Source organism: Lagopus leucura, unplaced genomic scaffold, assembly GCF_019238085.1.
Source record: "Lagopus leucura isolate 7727_CA_CO unplaced genomic scaffold, USGS_WTPT01 Super-Scaffold_73, whole genome shotgun sequence".
NCBI classification, from domain to species: Eukaryota; Metazoa; Chordata; class Aves; order Galliformes; family Phasianidae; genus Lagopus; species Lagopus leucura.
In genome coordinates, this window is record NW_024962252.1 from 2,843,077 (window position 1) to 2,870,936 (window position 27,860).

General features: G+C 48.1%; 1 protein-coding gene across 1 annotated transcript; it reads left to right on the forward strand.

The window, feature by feature from the left end:
- Positions 1 to 2,728: 2,728 nt before the first annotated feature.
- Positions 2,729 to 25,002, forward strand: SDC1 (syndecan 1). Its single transcript, XM_042892881.1, has 5 exons — positions 2,729 to 3,046; positions 20,269 to 20,350; positions 21,177 to 21,667; positions 21,870 to 21,999; positions 22,742 to 25,002. Exons 1-5 carry the CDS (start codon positions 2,990 to 2,992, stop codon positions 22,906 to 22,908), a joined length of 927 nt encoding a protein of 308 aa, XP_042748815.1. The 5' UTR covers positions 2,729 to 2,989; the 3' UTR covers positions 22,909 to 25,002.
- Positions 25,003 to 27,860: the final 2,858 nt, after the last annotated feature.

Sequence of the window (27,860 nt, forward strand, 5' to 3'; positions counted from 1 at the left end):
TGCTTTCAGGACACAAATCCTTCCATCTTCCATCACCAGACTTCAGGCTCCTAATGTCTCATTGCCAGCACACTGTTCTAAGGCACCATCATCCACAGGAAAAGCTCAGACACAAAAGGGAACTGCAGTGACAGCGCTCCAAGCCCTTACCAGCCACCACCACTTGTTTCAGACCTATCTTCCACCCCATTCCAACAAAGACTCCATCTGGATGCATTTAGCATACCCTGAGTGCCGTGTGTCTACCTTCTGTCCAGTGTACGATGGATTCAAGGCTTTCATTCAAGGTCTTATCTATATATTATAGCTGAGAGAAGTGGAACGCATAAAGAGGTTAACTGAGCTACCCAGTAGTGGAAAAAAAATAAAAAGTTTTTTCTCTGGTACAAAAGCAGCAACAGAGAAACTGTCAATCAGCAGCAGGGAGGCCAACCAGAGACAGCACCCATTAGTGGCAAGCTGTCAGCTCCACAACCCCAGGGGAGAGGCAGCTGCCTGTGCACTGAGGACAACCCCACTCTGCATACATTCTAACCTCCCACTGTGTGTAAGGGAATCTACTCTCCTTCATCCCAAGTTGTCAGGCTGTGACATCCTCAAACAAGTTTGTCTATGGCAGAAGTCAGAGACGTGACGTGTGAGTCTACCAGCTTGAAGCCATAGGTACGACACAGCCCTTGGTGTAGAGCTCAGCTTCTCCTAACCCAAATCCACGCGGTCACACTCCATTCATAACCAATCTAAAGAGACACAGCAGCAGACTTCAGCCAAGGAGGAGACAGTCATCTGCTCCGCAGGCCCCACAGCTGCTGGTGGGCACATGTGAGGGAGCAGAGGACACAGGGTGACAGCAGCCACAGCCTCACATGCTGCTGTGGGAGGGTCTGGCACCTGAAAAGCCAGGCAGGCAGCTCTGCTTGCTTTTTGACACATCCACGGGGCAAAAGGGATGATGCAGAGCGCTGCGAAGAATGGTGGCGGCTGCCCAACAGCAACAGCCGCCATTCCTGCTTGCCCCACGCCTGAGGTGGTGGCGGAAGCAGCGGGCTGGACACGTCCCCCTCTTTCCATGGCAGGACACAGTTCAAACCAACCCCTTGTCCCCGGGGAGGGCGAGTTCAATTGGGCTGCACTGCTGGAAGCCCTTGATCCAATGCTGGGAAATCCCCACAGCCCCACTGTACTGGGCAGAGGCAACCAGCTCGCATCATCCCCCGAGCGTGGGGCTGCCAAGAAGCGCCTTTCCATACAAGTCTCATCTGGCTTTTCAGCATGGAGCTCTTTTGACTGAAACCACAATACTTAGCATGCTTCAATGATCAAGCAGAGGGCACGGGAATGTCACAGCAAACACTTGGCTCCCAAACACATCATTGTTCTTCCCCCTTCCCCATTCACAGATCCTGACCAGAACATCCCGAGCAAGCTTTAAATGTTTTCTAGCAAATCCAGCAAGCAGTACCACAGGAACATTTGATCTGCCGTCTTTCTGAACACACACACTCACATGAGATCCATATGTTGCTGGGCCCTGCCAGCACATCCATGCAGCTCCTGGAGGCAGCCCTCATGGCCATGCGCTTCCAGCACAGCCAAACTGGCCTTTGCCAGGCTGCAATTAGCCAGGAAGGCTGATGAGGCCCCGCGTGCTGATTGTCAATCACCATGGCAGCTGGGATGTCTCCTTGCTTGGATTTCTTTACTTGCACATGAAGCGCACCTCACATTTTCTCAGCCACCTCAGTGCCCCGCCTGGAGCATGGGTTACCCTGTGACACCTGCATGCCCCCACAGCTTTAATTTCACCTCCTTCCTCCATTCTGCCTCGCCCCCCCACCCCTCCCACTCAGAGCCATCTTGGCCACAGAGCCGCATGGGTGCCATTTTCCCCTCAGCAGCCCCAGTGCCAAGAACATGGCGCCCAGGCGGCCCCACGGCCAAGATGGCGCTGGGTGTGAGGCGGCCGGGTGGGAGGGCGGCCCCACAGTGGCGGGAGCTGTTTGGAGGAAGGCTGCATAAGCAATTGAAGAGAGAAAGCGAGCTAATTAAAGACACGTGATAAAGTCATGAGTTTTAGCCACGCTGAATATCTCATTAGGTCTACTGAGCCTTGTGGGAAGGGATCCTCGGCCTGGCGGAGGGCAGCCATCATGCTCCTGAAGCCTCTCCATGGCAAACGCCGACTACGGCTCTCCTTGGGTGCCCCCCCAACACAGGACAGCACAGCCCCGCGCCTGCTGTCCCTCACCCATCATGAGGGCACCATCCATCGCACTCGGGTCGCTTTTAACTCGAAAGGGCAAAGTTACGCAGGAAGGGGCTGCTCTGGAAGCAGGGACCCAAGGCAGCGTGGTTTAACCTCGTGTCACCCCGTTAGAAGGCCCGTTCTTGGTGCCATGCGGACTCGGGTGCACAGCCGCGCTCCCCCTTTCCTTTTGGGGAGCAGCCCCCGCCGGTCGGAGCGGCCCACCCCCCCCGGGACGTTCCCACCGTGGAAAGGGAAGGGAGCGCTATAAAGTTCCCATTATTTTTAGCGAGGAGGAAGGAAGCTCGGCGGGAGCAACGCCGCCGCAGAGGAAATGCGGGAATGCAGGCAGAGGGGAGCGGGGCTCCGGGCGGGGGGGGAGCGGGGCGGCGCGCAGGTACGGGGCGGCAGGAAGCGGGGGCGGGCGGCGGGGCCGGGCCGAGGGGAGCGGGGCGGGGCGGGGCGGGGCGGGGCCGGAGGGGGGTGGCCGTAAGGTGAAGGTTGTTGCCGTGGGTTCATTAAAAGACAGAGTTCAACTCCTCGCGGCCGCAGAGCGCTGCTGGGAGGCTGGTTTGGCAGCGCGCGCGAAGGGGAAGATAAGAGCGATAGAAAATAGAAGTTCATGTATTGAAAACTCCGGGGGGAGGGGCGGCGGTCGCTTAAAAGCGCACTCCGAGGAGCGGGACAGGAGCGGCGAGGCGAGGGCAGGCTGCGCGCTCCCGAGGCCCGCCGAGGAGGAGGACGATGCTGCGCGCGGTGGCCGTGCTGCTGGCAGCGCTCTGCTTCCACGCTGCCGTCCCGGTGAGCGGCGGGCGGGAGGAGCGGCGCACGTGGGCGGCGGGGATCCGGGAGGCGCGGGTTCGGATCCTCGCGGGTTCGGCTCCTCGCGTCGGCGGGGTTAGCGCGGGGGGAGCGGCTCCCGTGGCCTTTTGTGCTCCGGGAGTCTTAATTCAAACCAGACCCGCTGCTGCCGCTCGCGACCTGCTGGCGGCCCCGCCCCAGTGCGAGGCAGCGAGCGCGCCGCGTCTCGGGAAGCGGGGAGAGCCGGAGCGCGGCCCCCGCGTGCGGTCCTTTGTGAGCGGGGCAGGCTGCGCCCGGGGCTTCTGTGCCTCACGTAGAGCTCCCGGAGCCCGGCTCGGCGCTTCCCCGAGCCGTGCGCCGTCCCGGCCGCCCCGTCAGCCCCTCTTTCTCTGCCGGAGAGCTCCTCCCAGCTCCGGGAGTGCTGCCGGGGAGCGGCCCGGAGCCTCCATAGGGCTGAGGGCAGCGTGTCAGACCGGCAGCCAGGCTTCCGTGCGACTGCAGCCGCCAGATGTCGTCCACGAACAGAGGATGGCTCTGCCGGGCTCTGCCTTTCCCCGGCAGCGTGGCACTTGTTGCGGCACCCAGGCTCCTTGTGGGGCATCGCTTGTGGGGTCTTCTGCCCCTCGGGGGGGTTAGGAAGGGAAAGGACACGAGAAAGGACGAGGGGAAATGGTTTCAAGCGAATAGAGGCTGAATGCAAGGAAAAAGTTTTTACAGTAAGGGCAGGGGAGCGGTGGCACAGGTTGCCCAGAGGTGGTGGATGTCCCGTCCCTGGGGACACTCAAGGTCAGGCTGGATGGGGCTCTGAGCTGGAGCTGTAGGTGTCTCTGTTCACTGCAGGGGAGTTGGACCAGGTGACCATTAAGCGTCCCTTCCAACTCAATACTGTAATTTGGAAGTGCTTTGGAGATGCTCTCCAGCAGTGGTTGGGTAAGGTGTAGCAGAACATCAGGACCTGAGCTGAGCCCAGTACCTGCAGCTCTGCTGTGCTGCCCTGCCTGAATGCTGCCTGTAGGTCAGGATGTCTGGTCCTCGTGGTGGTGAGTGGTCAGGCTGTGAGGTGGCTAAAAATGACAGGCGTGTGAGTGTAGGCGCCTTGTGTTGTGGGAGAGGGCCTCACTCACTGCTTCTGAGTGAGCGTCTTAAGAAATAAAGTTGAAAACCTGCAGTTTATGTGGCCTCTGGAGTGGATTTGGGTAAAATTACCCTATGATAAATGTTTCTTATTAGGCATAATATAGGCATGAGGCGAACACTCATATGGAGTTTTCCAGTGTGTGGGAGATGCTGGATGATGCTTCAAGTTGAGGGGTGTCTGGTGTGAGCATGGAGTAAAAGTCCTTGGGTGCTCAGCAGTGACTCAGCATCACTGCTTCCATCCTGGGGATCGCGTGGCTGACTTCCCATGTTGAAATGTCAGTGAGGAAGCTGCCTTTCCCACCAGTCTGGAGTCATAGTGGCAGAAGGACTCAGTGTTGGGCATGGGAAGCAGAGTGACCTGGGCTGGTCTCTTGCTGGGTTGCATTCTTACGGGTCTGCCTGGCTCTTGGTGGTCTGCCTCTGGCGTGTCACTTGGCCTTGGCTATTGCTCTGGGGCTTTGCTAAGCAGCCAGGACAAGAAAGGAGCCAAACAACAGCAGTTTTCTTTCTGGCTGCTCTTACCTGCAGGAATAATAAGGGGGTTCCTACTATGTCCTCAAGATGACACTGTCTTGCTCAAACATCCTGTATGACATTCAGTTCCCTCTTTGGAATAACAGGAGCACTGCTTTTCTTGAAATAAGAAGGTTGACCCATCCTAATGGGTTTGCCTGTTTATTCTCTCATGGGAGACTCCTTTAGGATGTAGTCTTGTTGGGAATCCAGCCAAGCTGGGATGCACGACCTGCTGCAGGACAGTGGATAACCCAGCCTGTGCCTTGAGGAAGACAGAGTTTGGATTGTTCCAGCAGGTGTAGATGTGCACTGTTGGTTAATGCAAGCTTAGCAGAGCAGGCAGAACTTTTTTTCCAAGAGTGATGTCATTCCTATCTGAACGTAAGCTAATTAGAAGAAATGAGGTAGCCCAGCTCGCTTATTAAACATGTAGGCAGCAGATGAGAAGGAAACACTTTCTTCTGCAGGAGTACACACAGAGCAGCGTCACATAATTTATCAAGTGCTGTAAACAGTGCTTGCTTGTGTGCTTGCAAGCAGTGAATGCTTGCTTGCTGGTAGCTCCCTTCCAGTAAACAGTGATTCAACTCTGACAAAGCAGAGAGCTGTAAGCTATGGTTGGTATGGGGCAGGGGGCTCCAGTGCAAGCCTTTTGTTCCAGGCTGCTCTCGGCTTTAAGTGGCTGGAAGAGCTAACATTTGTAATGGCAGCACTCTGAAACTTCTGGAAACCAAACAATCCTCTTTAACAACCTGAGACGTGTTACAGCAAGTGCTGGGAACTTGTAAGCCTTCTAAAATTAAGTGAGTGCACTAACCTGAAGTGTAGGCTGCTGTTTTAGCAGCAAAATTGGTCCATTTTAAGTATGTATTTTGCATTGCTAGTGTGTAGATGTCTCCAGGTGGCCTGTGTAGTAGAGCCTTGTTTGATGTGGCTCTTGTGTGTTTAAGGACCATAGCAATGCCTCTGAGATGGATGTTCCACAACTGTGTATGCCATCGCACAGCTTGGGAGCTGGGGCTTTAGCAGGGCCAGCTGTAGGAGTAGATAGAGAAGGAATCCTCTTGGGGGAGAGATGACCTCTTTCCTGAGGAGGTGATGCCAGTGAAGTCACTGCAGCTTATAGTTCATGGAATCACAGAACTGTTTGGGTCAAAAGGAACCTCACAGACCATTGGGTTCCAACCCCCTGCTGTGGGCATTGTTGCCAACCACTTAAATCAGGCACCAGATCAGGCTGCCCAGGGCCTCATCCAGCCCAGCCCTGAATGTCTCCAGAGGTGGGGCATCCACACCCTCTCTGAGCAGCCTGTGTCAGCACCTCAGCCACCCTTTCAGTGAAAGATGTCTCCCTGACATCTAATTAAATTTCCTCTAAGATGTCACCTTAGACATCTCTTCAGCTATTAATACAGGACTCCAGCACAGCCAGACCCTGTCGTGCCTGCTGACACCTGGGGTGCCTCAGGTGGCACAAGCCCTCAGGACAGTGTTCACTCGGTGCTCAGGCACCTAAATGTGCGTTTGTGTGTGCGAGGTAGCAAAGCTCTTATTATAATGACAGTGGTGTAATCGGTGAGCCGGAGTGGTTATTTGACCAGCCCATGTGTCTGCTTCAGGGTGAGTGGCTTGTCTGGCTTCTGTTGACTAGATCTCATTTTGACCATAAGGGAGCACGGATGCCTTTATGTCTGTATCTGAGAGCGATAAGCTGAAAGTGCTGCTCTACTCTGTGCAACTTTCCTGGTGTCCCTCTGCATAAACAAACAGGCCAGACAGGTGCTGTGGCTGTGCCAAGAGAACCAACAAAGCGGTGGGAAACATCAGCTTTCAGCTCGCTCCTGTTCTGGTGCAACTGGGTCAGTGCCCCCAAACAATGCCCTAGCCTTGCCCCGCTGGAGGCTGGAGTTGGGGACTACAGCTGGGCCCTGGATCTTGGCCTCTCCCATCTGTTCTGATGGGAGAAATGCAAGCGTAATCATGAAGGTGCAAAGAGGAAATTGTTGTGACAAGAGGCACGAGGGCTTCCGCTGAGTCTTACAGATTCATTTCTCTGTGCTGAGAAGATGCTCTGAAATGCCAAGGTCGTGTGGTTGTCCCTTTTGGAGCACTGAGGTCAGTATTCTTAACGGGTCCCTAAGTTAGAGCCAACTGGCACGCTCCATTTGAACTGCTGCTCTGCTGGGCTCCTGTTGTACTGCAGCAATGAGCTTTATCTGGCCTGGCTGAAACCTGATAGTGCACTTTCTGCTGTGAAGATGCTGGTGGAAAAGTTACTGTGCTGTGAAGCCTCACCTCAAGGCAAAATAACATTTGTTGCTCCACAAGAGTTGCTTGTAGGAGGTCCATCTGCTAATGCGGTGGTTTCCCAACCCCTTCGTTTCTCAAGCAGTGCCTGGCTGCAGCTGATGTTCTAGGTTTCGTGGAACCGGCCTGGATCCAACAGTCTGTTAGCTCGGGCTCCTTGCCATGCTCGGCTGTAATGTTTGTGTGTCACTGCTGAGACCAGTCTCACCAGTGAGGCCTGCTTCACTGAATGGGAACCAAGAGGGTTAGTGGGCTTTGGATGGAGCTGGTAATAGAACTTCCTCTTGAGTCACTGGAGCTGCAGTTACAACTGAGTCACAGAGATGTTGTAAGCTGTGGCGTTCCTGCAAGGCTTCTAGTTTGAAACCTTCTTGGGGTTTTGACTCATGCATCTTGCTGCCATGCTCTCTGGCAGAACTCTCTTCTCCATTGACTTTATTTTTGCCGTGTGATTCACTTTTATGTCCGTTCATTTTGTCTCCTAGTGTTTGGGGTTCTTCTGATACCTGAAAGCCCTTAAGGACCTCTTTTGCAGAATGAATCCCAGCTAAATTGAAGGCAGTGATAAAAGATGGGAACCTGCTTGCCAACCAGCTGAAAATACTCAGGCTGTCTTGCTTTTCATGGAGACTGTGCTCCTCTCATGCTTCACCCTGTAACTTCACTGTGCTGCAATGGCAGTGTCCTCAGCCTCTGATGGAGCAAAGGCTGATATGTTGATGCTTGGCTGCAGGCAGTGCTGGGCACAGTGGCACCCAAGCAGCTCTCTGCAGGGTACAGCCGGTTCATGCAACAGCTTCCCTGGGTGCCCTGGCTCCATCAGCTGAACTCATATGTGCCATGCTACAGTGGGTTGCTCCTTTGTCTGCCTGCGCCACGTGATCTGGGGCTGATTGCCTCTTAATTGAAAGGCAACTTGAACTCTGCTCCAGTTGTAAGGAGCCATCAAGAAACGCTTCCTGGGCAGCAACTGCAGACCACGGCTGTCCCACGTGGAACACAGAAAAGCTTTACTAATTAGTTTCTAATGGTGGTGGTACACGGTCAGCAGCTCCATCCAGCCATTTGCATCTAGGGGTTACTAGGGGAGCAGACTGCATATTGAAGCCAGAGGTGGGCAGAGGAAAGTGGAGTCAGGCTGCCATCTGGAGAGCAAGCAGTGATTAGTGTAACTGGTTCCAGATGAGAGCTGTTGTGAAGCCCTGTGTCCTGGCAGTACTGCTGTGGCTGTGTTGGTGAGAGCCTTTGTCTGCTCTCTTGGGTCAGCTAGCAGCTCCAGCGTTGTAGGAAGAGATTACCTGGCTCTTTCCTGTCCCAAAACAGGAAATGATGCCTATTGGTACACTTCTGAGGCTAACAGGGGGAAGAGGTGTACATACACATACAGGTTTCTCTGTCTTGTGCAGTTTGTTGACCAGCTGACAGCAGGATGTGTAGGCTGTAGCCCTGACCCCAGGATAGGTGGTGTGGGAGGCTTGTGTGCTTGTGCTCTGCACTCCTACAGGAGCTCAGGGCATCCTGTGTCTAACAAAGCAAGCAGAAGAGAAGCCCTATTATCCCACTGACCAGCTAATAGGCACTTTCTTTAGTGACAGAGCCCAGGCTGTCTTTGGTCATGTGGTTGAGAGGTAAGAGGAGTAAAAGTTCAAACCAAAGGAACCACAGACTTTGCTTGAATTAATATCAGATGCAAACAGTAACGTGGTATTTTTCCAGTGCTCAGCTGTACTCTGTGCTAATGAAACTGCAGTGGAGCCTCTCGCCTGGCAGATTTGATGGCCGAATGAGACTTACCCACCCTGCTGGCTCTGCCATGTTGCAGGTAGCACCTGCGTGCAGTGGAAGAGTGGTAGTGAGGCTTGCACCGAAACTTGCCTAACAGCCTGCAGCTAGACAGCGTTGACTTCTAAATCTCTTTCGGTCCTAATGGAGGAATCATCTAGATTGTGACTACTTTCCCATCAGCGAACAAAGCACCTAACTAACAAAGGAGGCTGACTCTGGCATGTCTGGGCAGTGGCAAAGGAGTGCTCTGCTATCGGGCACTTACATCAACTGACTCATGGCCCCAAACGGGGAAGCTGCAAGCTTAATCCTCCAGTGGCATCAGTTCTGCTCTGAAGCATCTTTAAATAACTTGTAAAAAGTTCCTCGGCCTGCTTCTGTAGCTGGAAAATGGTGGGGAGCTTCTTAGTACAGAAGCTGGGAGATGTGATAATGAGTAATATGAAGTCTGAGCTATCATAGCCAGAAAGCACTGAATGCTCAGCACTACCCCCTCCTGCCCCAGCATGCAGCCAAAGGGAGAAGTGGGGGTAGGGGGAAGTGACTCCATGTTATACTGGTTCCTGTAAGTTAAATGGGCCAGAAGCTACTCTGTCCCATAGCCGACTTAAGTTCCAGATCACAGAGCAAACCTTATTTATTTTTTCACCTATCCCATAGCAACGCCCCGTGTTCCCTTCTGCATCCAGGTTGCCTGCTGGGGAGTGTTCCCATGCATCATCTGGGGGCACACCAGTTGGCAAGGCTTGAAACTGTGCCTGAGATCCACCTAATAATTTGATGGTATAGATTGCGTTCCAGTGCCTGGGGATGTTCACTTATGTTGTTTAATTTAGGAGTATGCATGTAGCCAGAGGGTCTCTGGCAACAGGCCCAGAATATTAGGAAATTGTGAAAACTGCAGTATACAGTAAAAGGAAAAAAAAAAAAAAAAAAAAAAAAAAAAAAGCCCTTAGTAGGATATGATGACTCTCTCATTGAATACTGACCCTTTTAGGGTGTATCAGGATAAGCAGCAAAAGGTGCTGGAGAAATTCTGTGCAGTCAGTCCTGACACCTGTAAGGTGAATAATACAAACCTGTAATGGCAAAGCATTCAGCGTGGTAGTGAAGGTGCTGGTAGTACCCAGCCTGCAGTTTTGGAGTTAGCCCATAAGGCTGTCCTGGAGTCCTTTATGCTCTGCTTTCTTTAGAGGTCTGTTGTGCCGACTAGAGCTGGTAGTCATCGAGTAGACCTAGAACTGTATTTCTCTACAAAGCATCTTTAAGGTACTGCTGTTTGAACAGTGTTTTCATAGAATGCGTTGGCTTGGGTTGGAAGGGACCTCAAGGATCATCAAGCTCCAAACCCCAGTGGCAGGCAGAGCCACTGACCTCTGTATCTAATATTAGACCAAGCCTGTTACTCAGCATCTAACTGTTCTGTCGGTGTTGCTTGTCAGAAGCTTGTCTGACCTATGGGCTGTTGTGCTAAGACTAACTTGATACTGAATGCTTTGCACTCGTCCGCTCTATAGGTACAACACTGAGCAGTTTGAATGAGCTACTCTGGATCAGAGTCAATTTGTTTAACGTCAATCCACATGGTGTTTACTCAAGAAATGCCTAATGTCCTTCCTGTAGGCAGTGAAAGTATAGGTGACTGGTGCGCAACTGCAGCAGCAGGTTTACTACAACTATTTCTGAAGGGAGGATTTCATTCAAAGCTTCAGCTTTGAGATGATACTCGAACACCCTCGTGATTCAGTTTGGAAATACACCAGCCAGCTTCCATAATCTCCTATAGGCATTGCATAACTTAACTGTAAACGGGGCAGTGGTGACTGCTGTCAGACCTTGGTCTTATCCAGCAGGATTGCCAATGCATCTGTAAACCTGAATGCAGAAGCCCTGGTGCTGGGAGCGTGATCTCAGCACCATTTATGTGGGCACATCTTTCTGCATGCTCCAGTGGTTGTGGGGGTGTGTGTTTCTCATAGGAAATGTGTCCAATTTGACCAGTGTTCTACATCAGAATAATTTGCTGAAATGTGGTCCAGCTTGTGCCCAAAGACCATCTAACTTACTGCTCTTGATTGCAAGGAAGTTGGTAATACGTGAAATACTGGCAGCTCTGTTTTCCTTTGCCACAGAGCACTTGGGAACTACTGAGGCTATGTGGAAGGAAGGGGTGAAGCTGAAAGTGCCTCTTTAAAAGGACTTTTGGAATTGGAGAAGGGAGGTTTTCTCAACCTGAGGTGTGACTGCTGTATCTGGTGATGTTCAGTCCTTTTGTGCGTGGCTTAGTCATGCTAATGCAACTGCAGCTGTTTGCTAGGGAGGGCGTCTGCATTCTCAACGGGCTATGCTTAGTCAATGCTGTGAGATGCTGTTGATAAAACAGGCCTCGTGGCATGACTCATGAATGTAATGGAAGATGCAATGTCTTCGCATCCATGCTGGTTTTCTTAAAGCTGGAAATGGTGGGGTGTAGAAGTAAATGCAAGCTTGCAGTTGCATTCATTCTTGCCTCATATCTTCTTTCTGCCTCCAACAGTTGTTATTCCTAACTGTATGTTAACTTCCCTTCATAAGGTGAACAGATTCCCTCTCAGAATACCATGTAGCATGGTTTTGGTGTCTCCTCTGACTTATGGGAATGCGTCTCTTCAGGTCAGGGCACTGGTGCAGTTGTGGCCCTGCTCATGCTGACGCAAAAGAATAGAGTTCATTTGAGATGAGTAGCAGTTCCACCGGCCAAGTTGTGTGGCATCTGTCCCCCAGGAAATAGGCTTCCCAGAGACCAGGGCACACGCATATGTTCCTGATGCTGCTGAGAGGCAGTGTGCCACCAGCCTACTTTGAGAAGCTGTAGAGCATGTCGTGCTCTCCTACAGACATTGTCCAGTTTCTGAGCTGGAACTTCCTGGGCTCAATGACTGATCACAGGAGAAGTGCTCCTGCCCTTTATCTTGTCCTTACACTGGATTCTCTCCAGTATGCCCATGTCTATCTCGTATGGGGGGGCCCAAAATTGGACCTAACCGTTACCAATGCTGAGTGAGTAGAGAGGAAGAACCACCTCTCTTGACCTGCTGGCAATAGTTTGCCTAATGCAGCCAAGATGTAGTCTAAAACTGGGTTTGAGATAAGAGCTGCAACAAGTTGATTTGCTTTGCTGGGACTTCAGTGATGGTCTGTAACACGGGAAGTGTGGACAGCTGGAGATGGTGCAAGGAGAGGAATTTGTGCCCAGCTGCAAACCAGATTGTTTATGGCAGTATTGGTGAGCATGTGGATGGGCACAGGGACTGGTTTTGCTAGGTCTGCTTTAGAGACCTAAGGTTAATGTGTATGTATGTGTTAGAGGTAGCACTGCAAAGATAAGTCTCCATTTAAGTGGCTGCCAATGTGATATGTCTGGTCTTTGCAGCAACTAGGCATGTTGGGATGTACGGTAACCAGAGGGCACATGGCTATGCTGCTGCAAGGGGGTGAAAATGTGTCAGGAGCTGTAGCTCTTGTCACTTTCAGTTGTTGTACGGGAGGGTCATGCTTGCCTGTGCTGTGTGCATGGGTAGTGGTTTTGAGATTCTGAAGTCCTCATTGGAAGGCATTGTAGTTCATAGAATGGGACCTGCAGTATAGACTTGCCTTTCAGTCTGTATTGCTCAGGGTTTTCTGGGACTGGCAGCCCACCACTGGCTTTGGGTGGAACTAGGCCAATCTGCGTCAGTGCTTTTCCAATCCAGTAAGTGAACAGGCTGTTGGCTGCAAAACTCAACCTTTGCTGCTAGTTCTTGTGCACCACAAACTAAGAAATGCTGATGACCTTAAATGGAAGGATTTGAAGACACGTTAGATAAGTCCAGGTGTCAGCTATTGCACCTTGCTGCTCATCTCTCAGACCAGCTGAAACTGTAAGTCATTCCCCAGGATGAACTGATGCTGTCAGCTGCTGGGCCTTTTTTTGCTACATCTGCTAGGTGCAGCTCTTCAGGATTTTGCATTGACTGTGGCTCTCTTGTACTATCTGAAGAAACATATGACTGAACTATCAAGTATGTTAAAGAGCTGTAGCAAAGGCTTCTTAAAGAAGAGCAGTTCTAGCACAAGACTGAACTGACTGCTTCTCATGAGATTAAGGGGAAAGAGCTTCTCTGCATCTTCCAAACAGGCTGCCTTGGATGTGGGAAGTGAGGTACTGAGCTCTGATTGTGACTACTTGGGCTATATTGTGACAGGCCACACCTGCCACTGGTGCAGTTAAACTGGGTGCTAGTTTGTAGGCATGTTGAGATCCAGTCGTTGGCTTGAACTGTATTGCTTGGCTGTACAGAGCAGGTTGGCATGAGTAAAAGCAGTGTGTATTAACTCTCTGGTTTGATACATCCAGGTGAGAGAGCAGGAGCACAGACTTGTTTCTCTGTGTTGTTGAAGGACCCGCTGAACTTGTAGAGGAATTGGCTGAGAGATGGTTGGGAGGCAGCTCAGCTGTGTCAGAACTGAGTCTTAAGAACAAACCTTACCCACACCGAACAAAGGAACTCTCCAGAAGAGAAGCAACCTCTCTGCTTGCTCCCTTTTATATAAGCCTGTGCGGTCCTTTGAGTCAGCCTCTGCTGTGCATGCTGCCTGCAGTCTGAGGGTGGTGATGCACATTTCCATAATGCACAGCTGCAGCAGGGTATTTCATGGCCCCTCTGCCTCAGGGTGCTGAGTGTGTGTCAGCATCCCAGGAACCCGGGCTGTGATGCTGTAGGAGCTGCTGCAGCAGCCCTGGCTGCCGTGCTGTGCCAAGACAAACACTCTGTGCATTCATGCGCTGAGCAGAGAACTGGTCTTGCTGGAAAATTATTTGCATGACAGTGTTGGTTTTCTTTGTTGTTTTTTTTTTCTTCTTTAACCAGACCAGTTCCCTGATCTGGGTCACCACAAGACTGCATGAATACGGGGGACGGTCCAGGGAGTGACTCCTTGTGCAGGAGGTGGTGGGGTGAACTGCAGTTGAAAGGGTTGTGCTGCAGAATGTGAAACCCAAGCTGATGGTGACAAGCTGGCTCATTTTCTCTCTTGGCATGTTGATTGCTGGGTTTTGGCCCTACTTAATTACAAAAGTTGCCCTGTCACAGTAAGGAGGAGATGTAATGGTGGTTGGGCAACAGTGTGGTAGCAAGCAGGTGAGGCACTACAGCTAATAGAGCTGTAGCTGCAGTGCATATGGAATAGCTATATGGAGAGTGTTTGAGCCCTGGAACGGCTCCCCTGGCAGTGGGCTCTGAGCTGCCAGAGTTTGGGGAGCATCTGGACACTGCTCTCACAGATAGGGTCTGGATTTTGGGTGGTCCTGTGTGGAGCCAGGAGTTGGACTCGGTGATTCTGTGGGCCTGTTCCTATGGGATGTTCTGTGATTCCGTGCAGTCTGTGGGCTGCTTGGGGAACAGTCTGTAGCTGGCTTTCTGCTCTGACCTTTGCTGCTAGCCTGCTTCTTTGGCACCTCTGAGATGAGAACTATTTCACTAACCTGCAGTGTCACCAGGCTGCTTATCCTGAGTTGGGGAATGACAGGAGGAACATCTGGAAGAGCTGCTAGCTGAGATGTTGCCGTGCTGCTGTTGGCTTCTAATGAGTCAGATGTGCACACCAGTGTCGCTTCAGACTTGTCACATAAAGAGCATCAGTTCTGTTTCAGCAACCCCAAAACTTAAGTCTGTCCATTAAAATGAAGGATACACGTGGCTGACAGTGCTAGCAGGCTGCGGGAGGAGGATATAGGTTAGGTTGGTGGTGGTTCTGCCTTCTTTTTGCTGAACAGTCGAGGTTGTCTGAAGACTCTGGAGAGCTGGGACTGGAGTTAATCATGTGTGGGTTATTAACTGCAGAATATCAAGGTTTAACAAAGCTAAAGTTTCTTTCAGCAGGAGGTTTTATCTTCCCACGCACTAATATAAATATTTTGAGGCCAGAAGCTCTTCAGGCTGCCCTGCCTCAGATAGCAGAGCTAGCCCTCCTAACAGAATTGTCCTTCAATATGTAGAAAAAGATCAAAGAGACCTTTTCACGTGGGTTTATTTTAGGGCTGCTCAAATCCCTGTATAAGTCTGCAGCGTAATAATGTGGTAGGCAAATTAGAAAGCAAATACTTATTAGTGTAAATCTCTTCAAACAGCATGGCAGGCTGTTGGTTTTGCTTCCCATAATGCTGGCAGAATCTTGCAGGGTGCTCAGGGAGGTGTTTGAGCTGGAAGAGCTCATTCCTTCTCAGCTCAGTGAGGAGGATTTACGACTCAGAGAAACAAATGTGCAAATTTAACAGCATTATTCAGGTAATGGAGGATTTCAGGTGTTTTTGACGCTGCTGTAATTGGCTGATCACTAACTAGGATTAATATAAGTGGGATACAAATCACCCCTAATCTAGTTCAGGGCTTGTAGCAGCTTGTGGCAAAGCCAGTGGTTTTGCTTACCTCAAAGAGCAGTTTGAAATGTGCTGCTTCCTTTTACATACACCCCGACTTGAAATTAAAGAAATGTGGCTCCCAGTTTGGGTGGGGTGAGATCAACTAATAAACTATAAATCTTCCCTGCATCGTGAGACAGTGCTTGAGATAGATCCCTGCTTGAGCAGGGACTGAGGAGGATTCTTGGGTAGAGACTGGGAGCAAGATGAAGACTGAAGAATGGGGAGAAATGATGCTTTAAATTTTTTTCTTTCCAAGTCTGGTGTGTGTCAGACTTCTGGAGCCAATAATATTGCTAATGAATTGTGAAAGTTCTTGATTAAATTGAAGATGCCACCGAGCAGCTTTCTGGTTGTCCCAGCAGAACTGAATAGCTATTGTTGTGTAACAATACAGCCCTCAGTGAGAGCAGAAACCAACGGCTTCCCGAGGGTTTCCCCTAGACGGGCTGCTTGAGACTTTGAGGAAGTGCTTAATAGGCGCTGCTCAGCGCTATCAGAAGTGCTGGTAAAATGCTTATCTGTCGTGTTATGCAACTGAGATCCTTGAGAGCAGCCCTGCAGAGAAGGACCTGAGGTCTTCATGGATGAAAAACTTAACATGAGCCAGCAGTTGTGACCTTGTGGCTCGGAAGGCAAATGGTATCCTGGGCTCCATCAAAAGAGGGGTGGCCAGCAGGGACAGGGAGGTGATTGTCCCCCTCTACTCTGCTCTTGTGAGGCCCCATCTGGAGTACTGCGTCCAAGTGTGGAGCCCCCAGTAGAAGAAAGACAGGGAGCTGTTGGAGAGGGTCCAGAGGAGAGCCAGGAAGAAGATCAGAGGACTGGAGCATCTCCCCTATGAAGACAGGCTGAGGGAGCTGGGCTTGTTCAGCCTGGAGAAAAGAAGGCTGCGCAGTGACATCATTGCAGCCTTTCAGTACCTAAAGGGAGCCTACAAAAAGGAGGGGAATCAACTCTTTGAAAGGATTGACAACTGCAGGACAAGGGGAAATGGTTTTAAGTTGAGGGAGGGAAGATTCAGGTTGGATGTCAGGGGGAAGTTCTTTACAGAGAGAGTGGTGAGGTGCTGGAACAGCTGCCCAGAGAGGCTGTGGACGCCTTGTCCATCCCTGGAGGTGTTCAAGGCCAGGTTGGATGGGGCCCTGGGCAGCCTGGTCTGGTATTAAATGGGGAGGTTGGTGTCCCTGCATGAGGCAGGGAGTTGGAGATTCGTGATCCTTGAGGTCCCTTCCAACCCTGTGATTCTGTGAGATCAGTGACATCAAATCACAAAGGGTTTTGCTGTGCTCGGCAAGTATTTCTAGTCAGTTGTATGAGATGCATTTAAAAATATAAAAAAAAAAAAAGCTTTTGAATCATGGGGTTGATAGTTGGATGAGATGATTTTCTTCATCTCGGACCTTAATGATTCTATGATTCTATCAATTTTCTTCAAGTAAAAAACATTGTAAGTGCAATAGCAAAATCACCAAATCTTCGGCTAGAACACAAGAAGTGCCATCAGAGCTCTGTCCTTAAAGGATCCACAGCTGTACTTAACTGTGTTCATCCAGTCTCTCATCAGTTATGTAGGCTGCTCTGAAAGTCATGCCTTTTCTTTATTTCTGTGGAAAATACAACAGATACAAAGAGTGCAGTGACACTGGTGGATAGAGGAAATTCTCAGCTACAAAGCACTATTTTTCAACATAGTCACCGCCATAAGCTGTGCGTTTTTGTTAGTGATGTACAAGAGCACGTATGCCACACTTGTAGAAATCTGCATGGCTGCCTGGAGTGTGGCTTATCTTTAACGTTGTTGTTGCCACTGCTGGAAAGCAGCTCCCACTGCCTCACTGTGCTCACACCACTGTTTGATCTCCAGAAATGGCATGAACTGACATTCATTGATGTCTGCTGAACGTTTTTTTTTCTGCCTGAAGGAATTCATTTGCTCACCTTTGCTTCATCCACACTTCCATGTCAGACTCCATGCTCCAGACTGCCCCTCTGCTGCTGTCTGTCACATGGCAATAACATGTAATGGGGTATTGGTGGGAAGGTTGGATCTCTGCTGCCATGCCACTGACATCCACCTCTGACCTCATGGGCCAACATAATGAAATAGCAAGCTTTACTTTCAGAGCAGCTCTTGCATAATGTGAATGGTCTGCGAGTAATTCCGGGGGTCTGAAAATTCAGCTGGATGATGATGGAAGTGATTTCTAAAAGCACACCTGCAGTACACACAGTAGCTAGCGTGATGCAGTTTTCAGCAAAGCGAAGCTTTGATTTCTTTGATTTGAAGCTTTGATTTTTGTAACAACTTCTATAACACAGCCTGGCAGTCCTATCTGTTCTTCACTACTCATCCTCTTGACTAACCCAGACCTCTCCCCTTGGTGAAAGTCATTTGCAGTGAAAGGTCACGGATGGGCCTTGACCATGAGGTGTGTGTTTGTCTGAACAGCACGGTGGCTCTTCTATTTTTAATCCAAACCTGGATTAGTTCCATCTCTTCCAGTGCTGCTTTGAGTCACAGTCTTATGTTAGCCTTATGCCTGAAGTTCTTCAGCAACAGCAAATCATTACAGAAGCATGACCTTCCTGCAGTGCTTAAATTCTGTGGTGTCAAAAGGACATTGCTTTTCACACCTTCTGAAGCTACAATTCATGGAGTAAGAAGAGTAGTCTATATCAGTAAACAGATTTGCCTTGATGTTTGTGTCATGAAATTGGATGGTGTCGTGAATTACATCACTTTGTGGGCATTCCTACTGGTAAAACATGCAAGTGGTTCTGTAATGTCTCCTGAGGTTTCTTAGAAATCCTGTATAAGCTACGTCTGAAGGTTCAGATTTGGAGGGAAGTTAATGCTGATCCTAGATAAAGACTGTGGTGTCAGGTCTTAGCCTGTCTTGGTAGTCACATTCTTCAGCTAAAACCTTGGAGGAAACTGTATCCCCCTTTTGCACCCAAAGCCAAGCTGGCTGACAGAACAAAGGATTGTGATTTCTGGTGGTGATGGAACTGAAGTTGGAGAAAAACGCTCTCAGTCCCCCAGTCCGCCCCAGTGGTGTTGTTTATGAAGCCTGACTTGGCTTCTGAACTTACTGGAAAGGAAGAAAGATCAAGGGAGTGGAATTTGGGAAGCCTGGCAGTCTTTCCATGTTCTTTCAGCACCAGTAGTTCATACTCAATACTTGAAGTGCAGTGAGATCAGCTCGGGTGAGTCACTGGCCTTGGACGGAGCAGGAAAGCATACAGGAAGTACTTCTCTGACCTGGTTTCCATGGATGAGTGCATAAGCACAGAGCAGACAAGCAGGGGCAGATCTGAAAATCCAGATCAGCTCATGACGTGCAGCTGAGCAAAAGATTGAAAGACAACTTAGAAGTTGTTCTAGAAGTATGCTAGAAGCCTGAAGAAAACATGTATTTTTTACCAATAGTGAAGTGGCAACCAAAGAAGGATGCTAAAAAGGCTCAATGTGTGTGTTCTTGTTCTTTTATTTTTTGTCCTTAAATTATCTAACAGTAGTGATTGCTTTGAAGAGGTGAGGTCATGGATGTGAATGAGTTGTTGACAGGCTGCCTGCTTATTTGTGTTCTGAGACGTCAAGCCTTTTAAACATCTAATGGGCTAGTTAACCACCTTGGGAATGAATTGTTCTATAGAAGCATCTGGAATGGGTAAGGCATAAAGGAAGGGAAAGAAAACTGTACAAACCCAATACATTAAAAAGAAATGGAGTGAATAAATACAGCCGTGTAAGTAACAAAGTTGACAATGAGGAAATTCAGTTGCTTTGTCTGACATCATTCCACTGCTGGATGACTTCTTAGAGTGGAAACAAGCCTTGTTTCTAAACAACACTGTATTGATGCATACAGGAGTTACAGTGGGCCTGGTGCAAGGCCAGTAAGGATACCTGCTTCTACTTTTGTGTAAATGAACTCAGATTTCATGGTCCCACTAAAGCCAAAATGGGAGACAGACCTTAGTTAGATGGTGCGGTATCTGCTAGACTTGAAGACTGCGCAGGGCTGGAAATGGATGGTGAGGGCTTTTTGAGGGGAAGGGTCAGATTCTTTTCAGTGGTGCCCAGTGACAAGACAGAAGGCACAGGGCACTAACTGGAACACAGAAGTTCCTGTCTGAGCATAGGGGAAAATTCCTTACCCTGAGGGTGACAGAGCACAGGCATAGATTTCAAGCTCCTTGCTTGAGCAGAGGTTGGGCCACCCAGAGATCCCTTCTCACCTCAGTCATTCTGAAATAGGGTGTGTGTTTGTGTGTGAAGATTCTGGAGATGTAGTTAAATGAGGGAAGATGAAATTTGGAAGCAATGACTGGTTAGGTTGTGGTAATTCAGTGGTGGAACAAAGCAGGGGTTTGGCCTCTTCCTTTGGCACTAAGTTTGGCTGCTGGTTATTGTATTCCTTGTGCAACACAGGGAGAGAGCTCAGGGCTGAATTCTCTTACGTATAAGACTGGCTTCTATCTCAGAACTTGATATGAGTGTCCACGCTTTTTAAAAGCAAATCTCATTCCACTTCATTAAATGCTTTGGCTTCAGATAGCACAACAGCATTGGAAGGGCTCAGAAAGACAGAGAAACCAAAGTACTCTGTTTCCCCTTCCTTTCCTTCCCTTAAAAGTGATGCAGGAAATCACCAGTTGAACAGGTTGGTAGACAGCAAAGATGTGAGGAGCCGGAACTTAAAGCAGCATGGTTATGTTGTGTATGGACTGAGCATTGGCTGCTGCCAAGATGAAGCTTTCTGAATGTATTCCTTGCTTTCTACTTTCCTAAAGTGCCGCCTGTACGCAGCACAGAGAAGGGAGACAGCAAGACTGACCTTTCTGACAGTGAATAGACTGATCAGAACTGCTTTTCTGGGGCAGGAGAAGGAGTGAAGAATGATAAGAAAATGTAGTCTGAGCAGAGAAAGTTTGTGCAACCTTCAGGAGCCCTTAGAGGACTTCACACAAACAGCACGGTTAGTTTAAGCAATTGCATCACCAACATCTTTTCCCCTTCTCTTTAAAGCAAACTACAAATCTGAACCTTCCTCCTGAAGATCTCGATTCTTCTGGTGACGACGATGATGGATTCTCAGGTTCAGGTGCAGGTGAGTAACTTGCATTTGCGCTGTTAGTTTTTTCATCCTTCCAGTGAGCCAGGGTCTGGATGAACATCGTGAACATCCTGGCTAAAAGGAGGCTGGGGGGAAGAATAATCACACATATCCCAGCATATTGGCTTTGGAACAGAAAAGGAGCCTGACCTGTTTGTCTTGTATTGCTACAGAGACAAACAATTAGGAGAAAATGAATTGTAGGAGTATTGAAATGGAGCAGAAGCAGGTATACCATATGTCCCTGCTGATACATTGCTTGCAGAAGTATGAAACTGCAGTGATTCTTCACTTGTGAGGCAGGAGACTATAAGAAGGGTGTTTGGCATCTCTCACGAGCTGGAAGGAGATACCGTTTGAGGGTGTGTGAACCTACTTGCCAGCATACATCCAGCACATACTTTATCATCAGATATGCAATTTCCTATGGGCCGTAGTTTTTTGTTTTGTTTTTTTTTTTTAACGTTATAAAAGGTTTTTAGGGCGGGGAAAAAGTCTGTCAGAATGATTACTTAAAGGCATGAGAGGCACCTTTTGACATTCAGTGTTGGATTGAAGTTGAGGAGATGCCAGTGAGGAAAAAGCAAGCTATTGGAAACTAAACCATGGTATCCTTCTGCTTCCCTCCAGCTACGTGCTTGTATTTTATATGGAATTGATCTGTGCCTTTCTTACTATGCTGAAAAAGGGAAGTTAGAAAAGTGAATTGCTGTTACTACAGAAATTGGCTGTGCAGGTTGAGCTTCCTCCTTTAGACCAGCATCCTGCAGATACAATCAACAGGTCTCTAAGCTGTCTGGGGATATTTTTTGTTTTGCAGGTCCCCTCCCTGATCAGTCCCTCACCTGGAGAACGGCAACAGATCCGACTAATTCCTCATTACTGGCAACACCAGGGGTTTTCAATGAAAAGCTGTTTCCTGGGATTGAGAGCCGAACTGAAAAGAAAGTAACAACTCCACCTGCAACTAGTCGTGTAGTGACAGAGGAGCCAGTTGTAGCTGTGAAGGATGAAACACCCTTGTTGGGCTCACCTGATGAGAAGCCCACAGACAATACAGTTGTAACAACGGCAAGAAGTCCTACTACTCGCTTCCCTTCGGTGCTTCATGTAATTCCTTCAGAAGCCTCAGGCACAGTCCATGAGCTCAAACCTAAAACCCCTGGCTCTGAGATGCCAGGCACTAAAGACGTGCCTGAGACCAACTCTACCACCCATCTGGAGGGGGACATCGCTGCTGCTCCCACAACAGCTCCAGGTGACCTTGCTCCTACACATGAAGAGGTTTCTGAAGATGGCTCAGGAGACCCGGTGAGGACTGGTAGCTTTGGTACCCTTTCCAGGCAGATTGCTCTAGTTGTATGTAGTAAGGCTGGTTTGCTTGTTTGTTGTGCAAACAAATGATCAGTTTTATCCTTTATATTGGTGGGGGGGTTTAGAGAAGAAAAAAACCATAGCTATAGAAAGAGATGTGATGAAAAACATGAATAACCTGCTTTGTACATCCCAACAGGGAGACTTCATCTTGGTTAAAGATGAGGACTTGGTCCCTACCCAGGACTCTGAAGTGCTGGCTGACTCTGGGAGGAATGCCAAAGCAGCGGGAGCCTCGGGAATTATGGACAGAAAAGAAGTTCTTGGAGGTACCTGATATTCTGGATTTCTAGTTGGCTCTCATAGGAGCCTCCCAGGCAGCAGAAGCTGCAGCTCTACAAGTATGCCTCAGAGCATGAGAGTGAAGCTTTTATGCTAGACCTCTCTGAAATGAGGGTGGTTCATGATTCTGTGTTGCTGAAAACCCTGATGGGGACAACGTATTAATCTGATAATAGCAAAGCAGTCACCACTAGTTATCTGAAATTCTAAGTTCCTTCACTCAAAAATTACTGTAAAACTGCTCTAATGCTGCTTGGGTCCATTTTCTAGACTTCCGCACGCTGTCTGGCTCTGTTGTTGGTGCTCTGCAGCATGGCCCAGTGGGAGATCTTCTTTAGTAGATTTGTAGATGAGGGTGGTGAGACATTGGAACAGGTTGCCTGGTGTGGTTGTGAATGCCCTCTCCCTGGAAGCATTCCAGGCCAGCCTGGATGGGGTTGTGAGCAACCTGGTCTGAAGGAAGGTGTCCCTGCCTATAGCAGGAGATTGGAACTGCATGATCTTAAGGTCCCTTCCAACCCACTGTATGATTCTATTATTTACCTCATGTAGATGAGTGGGCTCTCGGCAATGGAGGAGTGACTGTTTTGGTGGGGCAAAAGGACAAATTCATATTTGCATGTAATGATTTCAGGGACTACGCTTTAAGGAACAGCCTGGAAGCACACAGTCATACCAGTGTTAGCTGGCATGGCATCTGGAGTAATCTGCGTCTTTCCCCCCTTCTAGGTGTTATTGCTGGAGGACTGGTTGGCTTGGTGTTCGCAGTGTTTCTAGTTGCATTTATGCTGTACAGAATGAAGAAAAAAGACGAAGGAAGCTATTCACTGGATGAACCGAAACAGTCTAATGGAGGATACCAAAAACCACACAAACAAGAAGAGTTCTATGCGTAAACACTGATCTTCAGGACACTTCGTTACATCTTTCTTGGACTCTTCTCTCCCTGCACATGGACCTCTTAGTGCGCTTTGCATTGAACTTAAGCCATATGATCATTGGGTTATTTGCCCTTACCACCTTGCCGTTGGAAATTTTATAACTACAGAGTAGATCTGGATTCACTGAACGTTCCCTGCTTTCTTGCACAACTTTTTTTTTTTTTTTTTTAAACAGAAGTGGGACTGCAAGTTCCTAAACTCGCTTTGGTTTATCTTAAAGACTGCTTGGGCAGGCGATGGGGAGAAGATAAAGGAGCACTGTATGTATGAACCGTTTGATATTTAGGGAAAGGGATGGCAAGAATAAATGATTAACAGTGCTCAAATTCTCTATTGCAGGGATCCTTCCTATTTAACTCATAGATGTGTTTCTAAGTGTAACAAATGGCTGCACTGGGCAGAAGTTTGGTACACTGCAATACTCTAGCTCTTTCTAGCTGCCGTACTTGGAGCATTTAATGCCTATGAAACATCATGCTGAACATGATTGCTAGTGAAAGGAGGTGTGAGGGGAGGGGTAAGCAAATGACTTAGTGGTTTAGAATAACTTATATTTGGGAAAGATCACGATGTTATCCCATATGCTGAACCAGCTCCTATGCAGCTGGCACATATACTAAAACCAAACCAACCTAAAGACCCAAAAACTAAGTAGAGATTTCATTTTACCAGTTGCATTGGTTTGTCTCATCACCATCTTGCCTATTCTAGGCTTTGGTAAGAAATGGATTTTTCTAAGCAATCTCATCTCAGATATTCCCTCTTCTTCAGTGCTGAGTCTTCTTGGCTGCCCTGCTGTAAATACTCCAACCTGTGCTGTGTAGTTGCCAGATGACTGATGGCACGTTGTAGCACCTACCACTCTGTGCACTGCTTACAGAGTTGTCTCAGATTGTGGCCTGCCTCCTACAGTACAGAAAACCTTGGCACAGGGGGTGAAAGGTAGAAAGCAGCATATTGTAATTTTGCAGCTAAGGAGTAGGGAAACACAGCATCTGACACAAGCCTGATGAAGGCTTAGTGTAGATGACCTTAAATATATACAAGTTGATGTGCTTGACTCTCATGACTCTGGAATGCCTCTCTTCAGGGGCTTTTCCTGCACTTTGCAGAGAAGCAACCCTTGGGATGTCAGACTAGCAAGGGTTAAGAAGCACCTCCTGAGGGAAGTCTGGATGCCTGACGCTCTTGGTGGTCAATGCATTGCCAGATGGAAGGCACTGAAGCCTCACTGAGGGTTTGGAGTTCTCCAGAGCATCTCAAACCGAGCAGGAAGAGAAGTGTGGTGTTCTGCACAAGCCTTACTTCTGCTCTGCCTTCGCCTAGCTCCTCGCAAGGTCAGTTGGACATCACTCAGCACAGAAGGCATGGGGGGTGGAGGAGCATTTACAGCTGATGTACGTTTTTGTGCTGGTGAGCCAGAGGGAATGACTGGAGAATACTGGAGAGCATTGCAACAGCTGGTAGAAATGTTGCACATTAACACTAAAACTCAAAAACCTGTACAATTAAATGAAGTATAAAACACTCCTGAGCTGCTATGCAGCTAAAATCAGTGCCTTCTCTACAAGCCCAAGGAAAAACACTTTTTGATTCAAAACTCTTCTTGATGCCTAAGAAACACTTGTGCATACATGTAGCTGGCTGTTTTTAAGTAAAGCTGCAAAGTCCATTATGTCTTTTTTTTTTTTTTTTAACTGAATGAATTTTTTTTATAGGTTAATGCAACAACCAGACGGTGTTAATTTCAGCTGTAATTCTTTGCTTTGTATAGGAATGTAGAAATGTTGTTTGATAGGTTTATCTATGAAAAGATTCTTGTAAAGCACAGGAAGATAAAATGGTAAACTTCAGTTGTACCTCAGAACCTTGCTGAGGGAAAGGAAAGACTGTATATTTTGGTAGTCTAAACTGACAGTTTGTGAAACAAACACGACATTCTGTGTTATTTAAGTGGTACAAATGAAATACAAGTTCTAACAGAAGATGCAACATTCGGATATCTGTATGCCGTGTAAAGGTATACTGCAATAAATGGCATTTTGGCAAGAATGTGTCCAGCTTGTGAGTGTTGCTCCGTATTGTGCTTCACAAAGTAGATGAGGTTTGTGAGACTTTCCATGCCTTTAAGGAATTTGAATTCTAAGTATGAAATGTGAGGTGTGGTGCTGAACATAAGGAGATTCAGCTCGGAATGGGGAAGGCTCTCCCCTGCTCTGGATGCCAGGTTGGTAGCAAGCCACTTCACTGAGCACACGCAGATAGGCTGGAGCAGAGACCAGTGTGAAAGCAGATCATACTGTGCTTTCCTGATGGGGTGGAAAAGGCTGCAAGTCTTCCACAAGGCTTGCTCTTATGACCTGGCTTCTGCCTCTAGGATTTTGAGAGCAGGGAAGACTCCAGTATGGGCAATACCAACTCCTTCCTTCCGTGGAAGCGTTCCAGGCCAGGCTGGATGGGGCTGTGAGCAACCTGGTCTACAGGGAGGTGCCCCTGTATATAGCAGAGTTTGGTACTGGATGATCTTAAAGATCCTTTTCAACCCAAACCACTCTATCATTTACGGTTCTACTAAAACGTACTTTGCAGGACAAATTTGGAGATCATACCTTCAGGAAGGGAGAACAGAGCAGGCCTAGGTATTTAGTTTAGGATCAATTGCTCCTGGGTGCAGCAGCTGGGTGTTGGAGGAGATGAAGGAGCAGTGAAGTAGAGAAAAATGTCCTTCAGGAAATGGAGAAGTCAAAAGTTCCCCTGCTTGTCTGGGTGGGTGTGCACCTATGTTGTGGCTGTCCAAGCTTTTGGCTTGCCTGGGCTGCATTGAGTGAACAGGAATTGTTTTGGGTTGCATATAAAATATGTAATAATGTTAACACATATAAGTAACAAAACTTTTATTGTATGCATATTTATTAAAATATAAAAGAGAGCAACAAAAACATGAAACAAGTGAGATATTTGACCTTGCACTATGAGCTATGCCGGGCCATCAGTTGGAATACCTTGCCATACCTTTCAATGTCAGTGCTCTGATGTATAAGAAACTTTTGTTTTGTAGCTAGCCACTGTATTTTTAATTTATAATCTCTTTGCTTGCACAGGAGCCATTTTGGCTGTTCATTTCACAACAGAAGGTGTCAGGAGGAGTGTTGGTAGTTGGTAGGCTTTGAGATGAGGACGAAGGATGGTGGGACTGTGTTCAGAACTGTATTCTTGCTTCCATAGCAAAAGAGAACCATAATGTACTTTCTAGCTGCATGCCAACTTCACCAGGCTCTTAAACTGAGTAAAACTACTTTGGGAGCAGTGCAGTTTCCTGTATTGGGTAAATATCTTCACAGAATGGTTCCCTTCTTTGGGGATTCCCAAGACCTCTCTTTCCACTTCCTCCATCAGTGATCATATGGGAAGTTAGTGTGGCAAGGAGGGGAAAAATTGGTCAGGAAAATGGGGAAGAATTCTGCGCCCAAACCATTACAAATGAAACTGATCCTCAGAGAACACTTGAAGGAAATTTTGTTGTGTTACGAGAGAATAAGGAGGGACAGCCTCTGTTCTCTGGCACAGGGTAGCCTGGGTTTTCCTGAGTCGTGTTTCTATTCACTGTGCTTCCTGACTCCTTTTCATCCATACTGGAGCAATTATCACATTTGATCTTGTTCACAAGTGAGATGGAAAGAATGCGGCTGGCAGAAAATCTGACCTCTTCTTTGTTCTGGAAAAATGAGCAGGAGGGTGTAAACGCGCCGAGTGTCAAGGCAGGCAAATGATGAGAGCAGAAGGACTTCTCACAGTTCTCACTTTGTCAGGTTGCATTAGGCCCTTTCAAGGAAACTAAAGCAAATCTAAGAGGCTGTATAATCTTGTAATTGAAATAGAAAATCAGGGACCCCCCCCCCCAAAAAAAAAAAAAAAAGATCCACTCTGTGGACATATTGAGAAGAAAAACTATTTTAGGTGTGGTCTGTGATCTGTATAAATGCCTTATCTGAGACCCCATCATGACTAAGATGTAAAGTATAATGCTGAAAACAAGTAGTGGAATAAAAGTGCAGTGTGAAAGTTGCTCCACTTGAGGTAGTGGCAAAAGAGAATAGTTTAAGTATGGCAAGAGATGAGAGAAAGGTGCTGTAACCCAAATAGTTGGTTGGGTATTGCTAACCAATAGTGGCTGTCTGGGGTGGTGTTCAGCTCATGAAACTGGAAGCCAGATGGGCAGCATTTTTCATAAGCTTGTCAAAGCAGAGGACAGCAATTTTACTGCAGAATATGAAGTCCAGTGTCTGCTAAGGAAATCAAAGGTCTGGCCTTGATTGTATGCAGGATCTTGCAAGAGAACAGAAGAATTAAAAGATAGGGTGCTGACACATGGGATAAAATATAAAACAGATTCACCGAAAGTAGATGAAACCAGGTTAATCAGATTTCTTGCTGTTTGATAGCTTTTTTTTTTTTTTTTCCCCAGTTGCAGGCAATCCAGTGAAATTGGCCTTCAAGAAAGCAATTATCAGTGTCAAGCAGAAAATGAATAGTCAGAAGGCTGAAGCAGGGATTAATGGCAGAATTGGAAAGTGTGAGGAGTGGGCTATGGAAGAGTTAGCAGAGAGAGGAAACCTCATTCTGGGGGCTTTTCTTGAAATGTTTTTATTAAGCTGGAAAGCAAAGGAGTACATGGGATTATACTCACTGCTGGGAATCTGGGGGCTTCGATAGCTTGGGCTACTAAGAGTACTTGAATGTTCTGATAAGTAACAAATAGGATCAACTTCAGTGGGACAAGGGAGTCCAGCAAGAGGAAATTCTGCACTGGGCTGGGAATGAGAGGGAAAGAAAGGGCACTGTCAATTAGCTGGTTTTAGAATAATTATCTGTGTGATGCACATAAAAAAAAGGAAGAAAGAGACAAG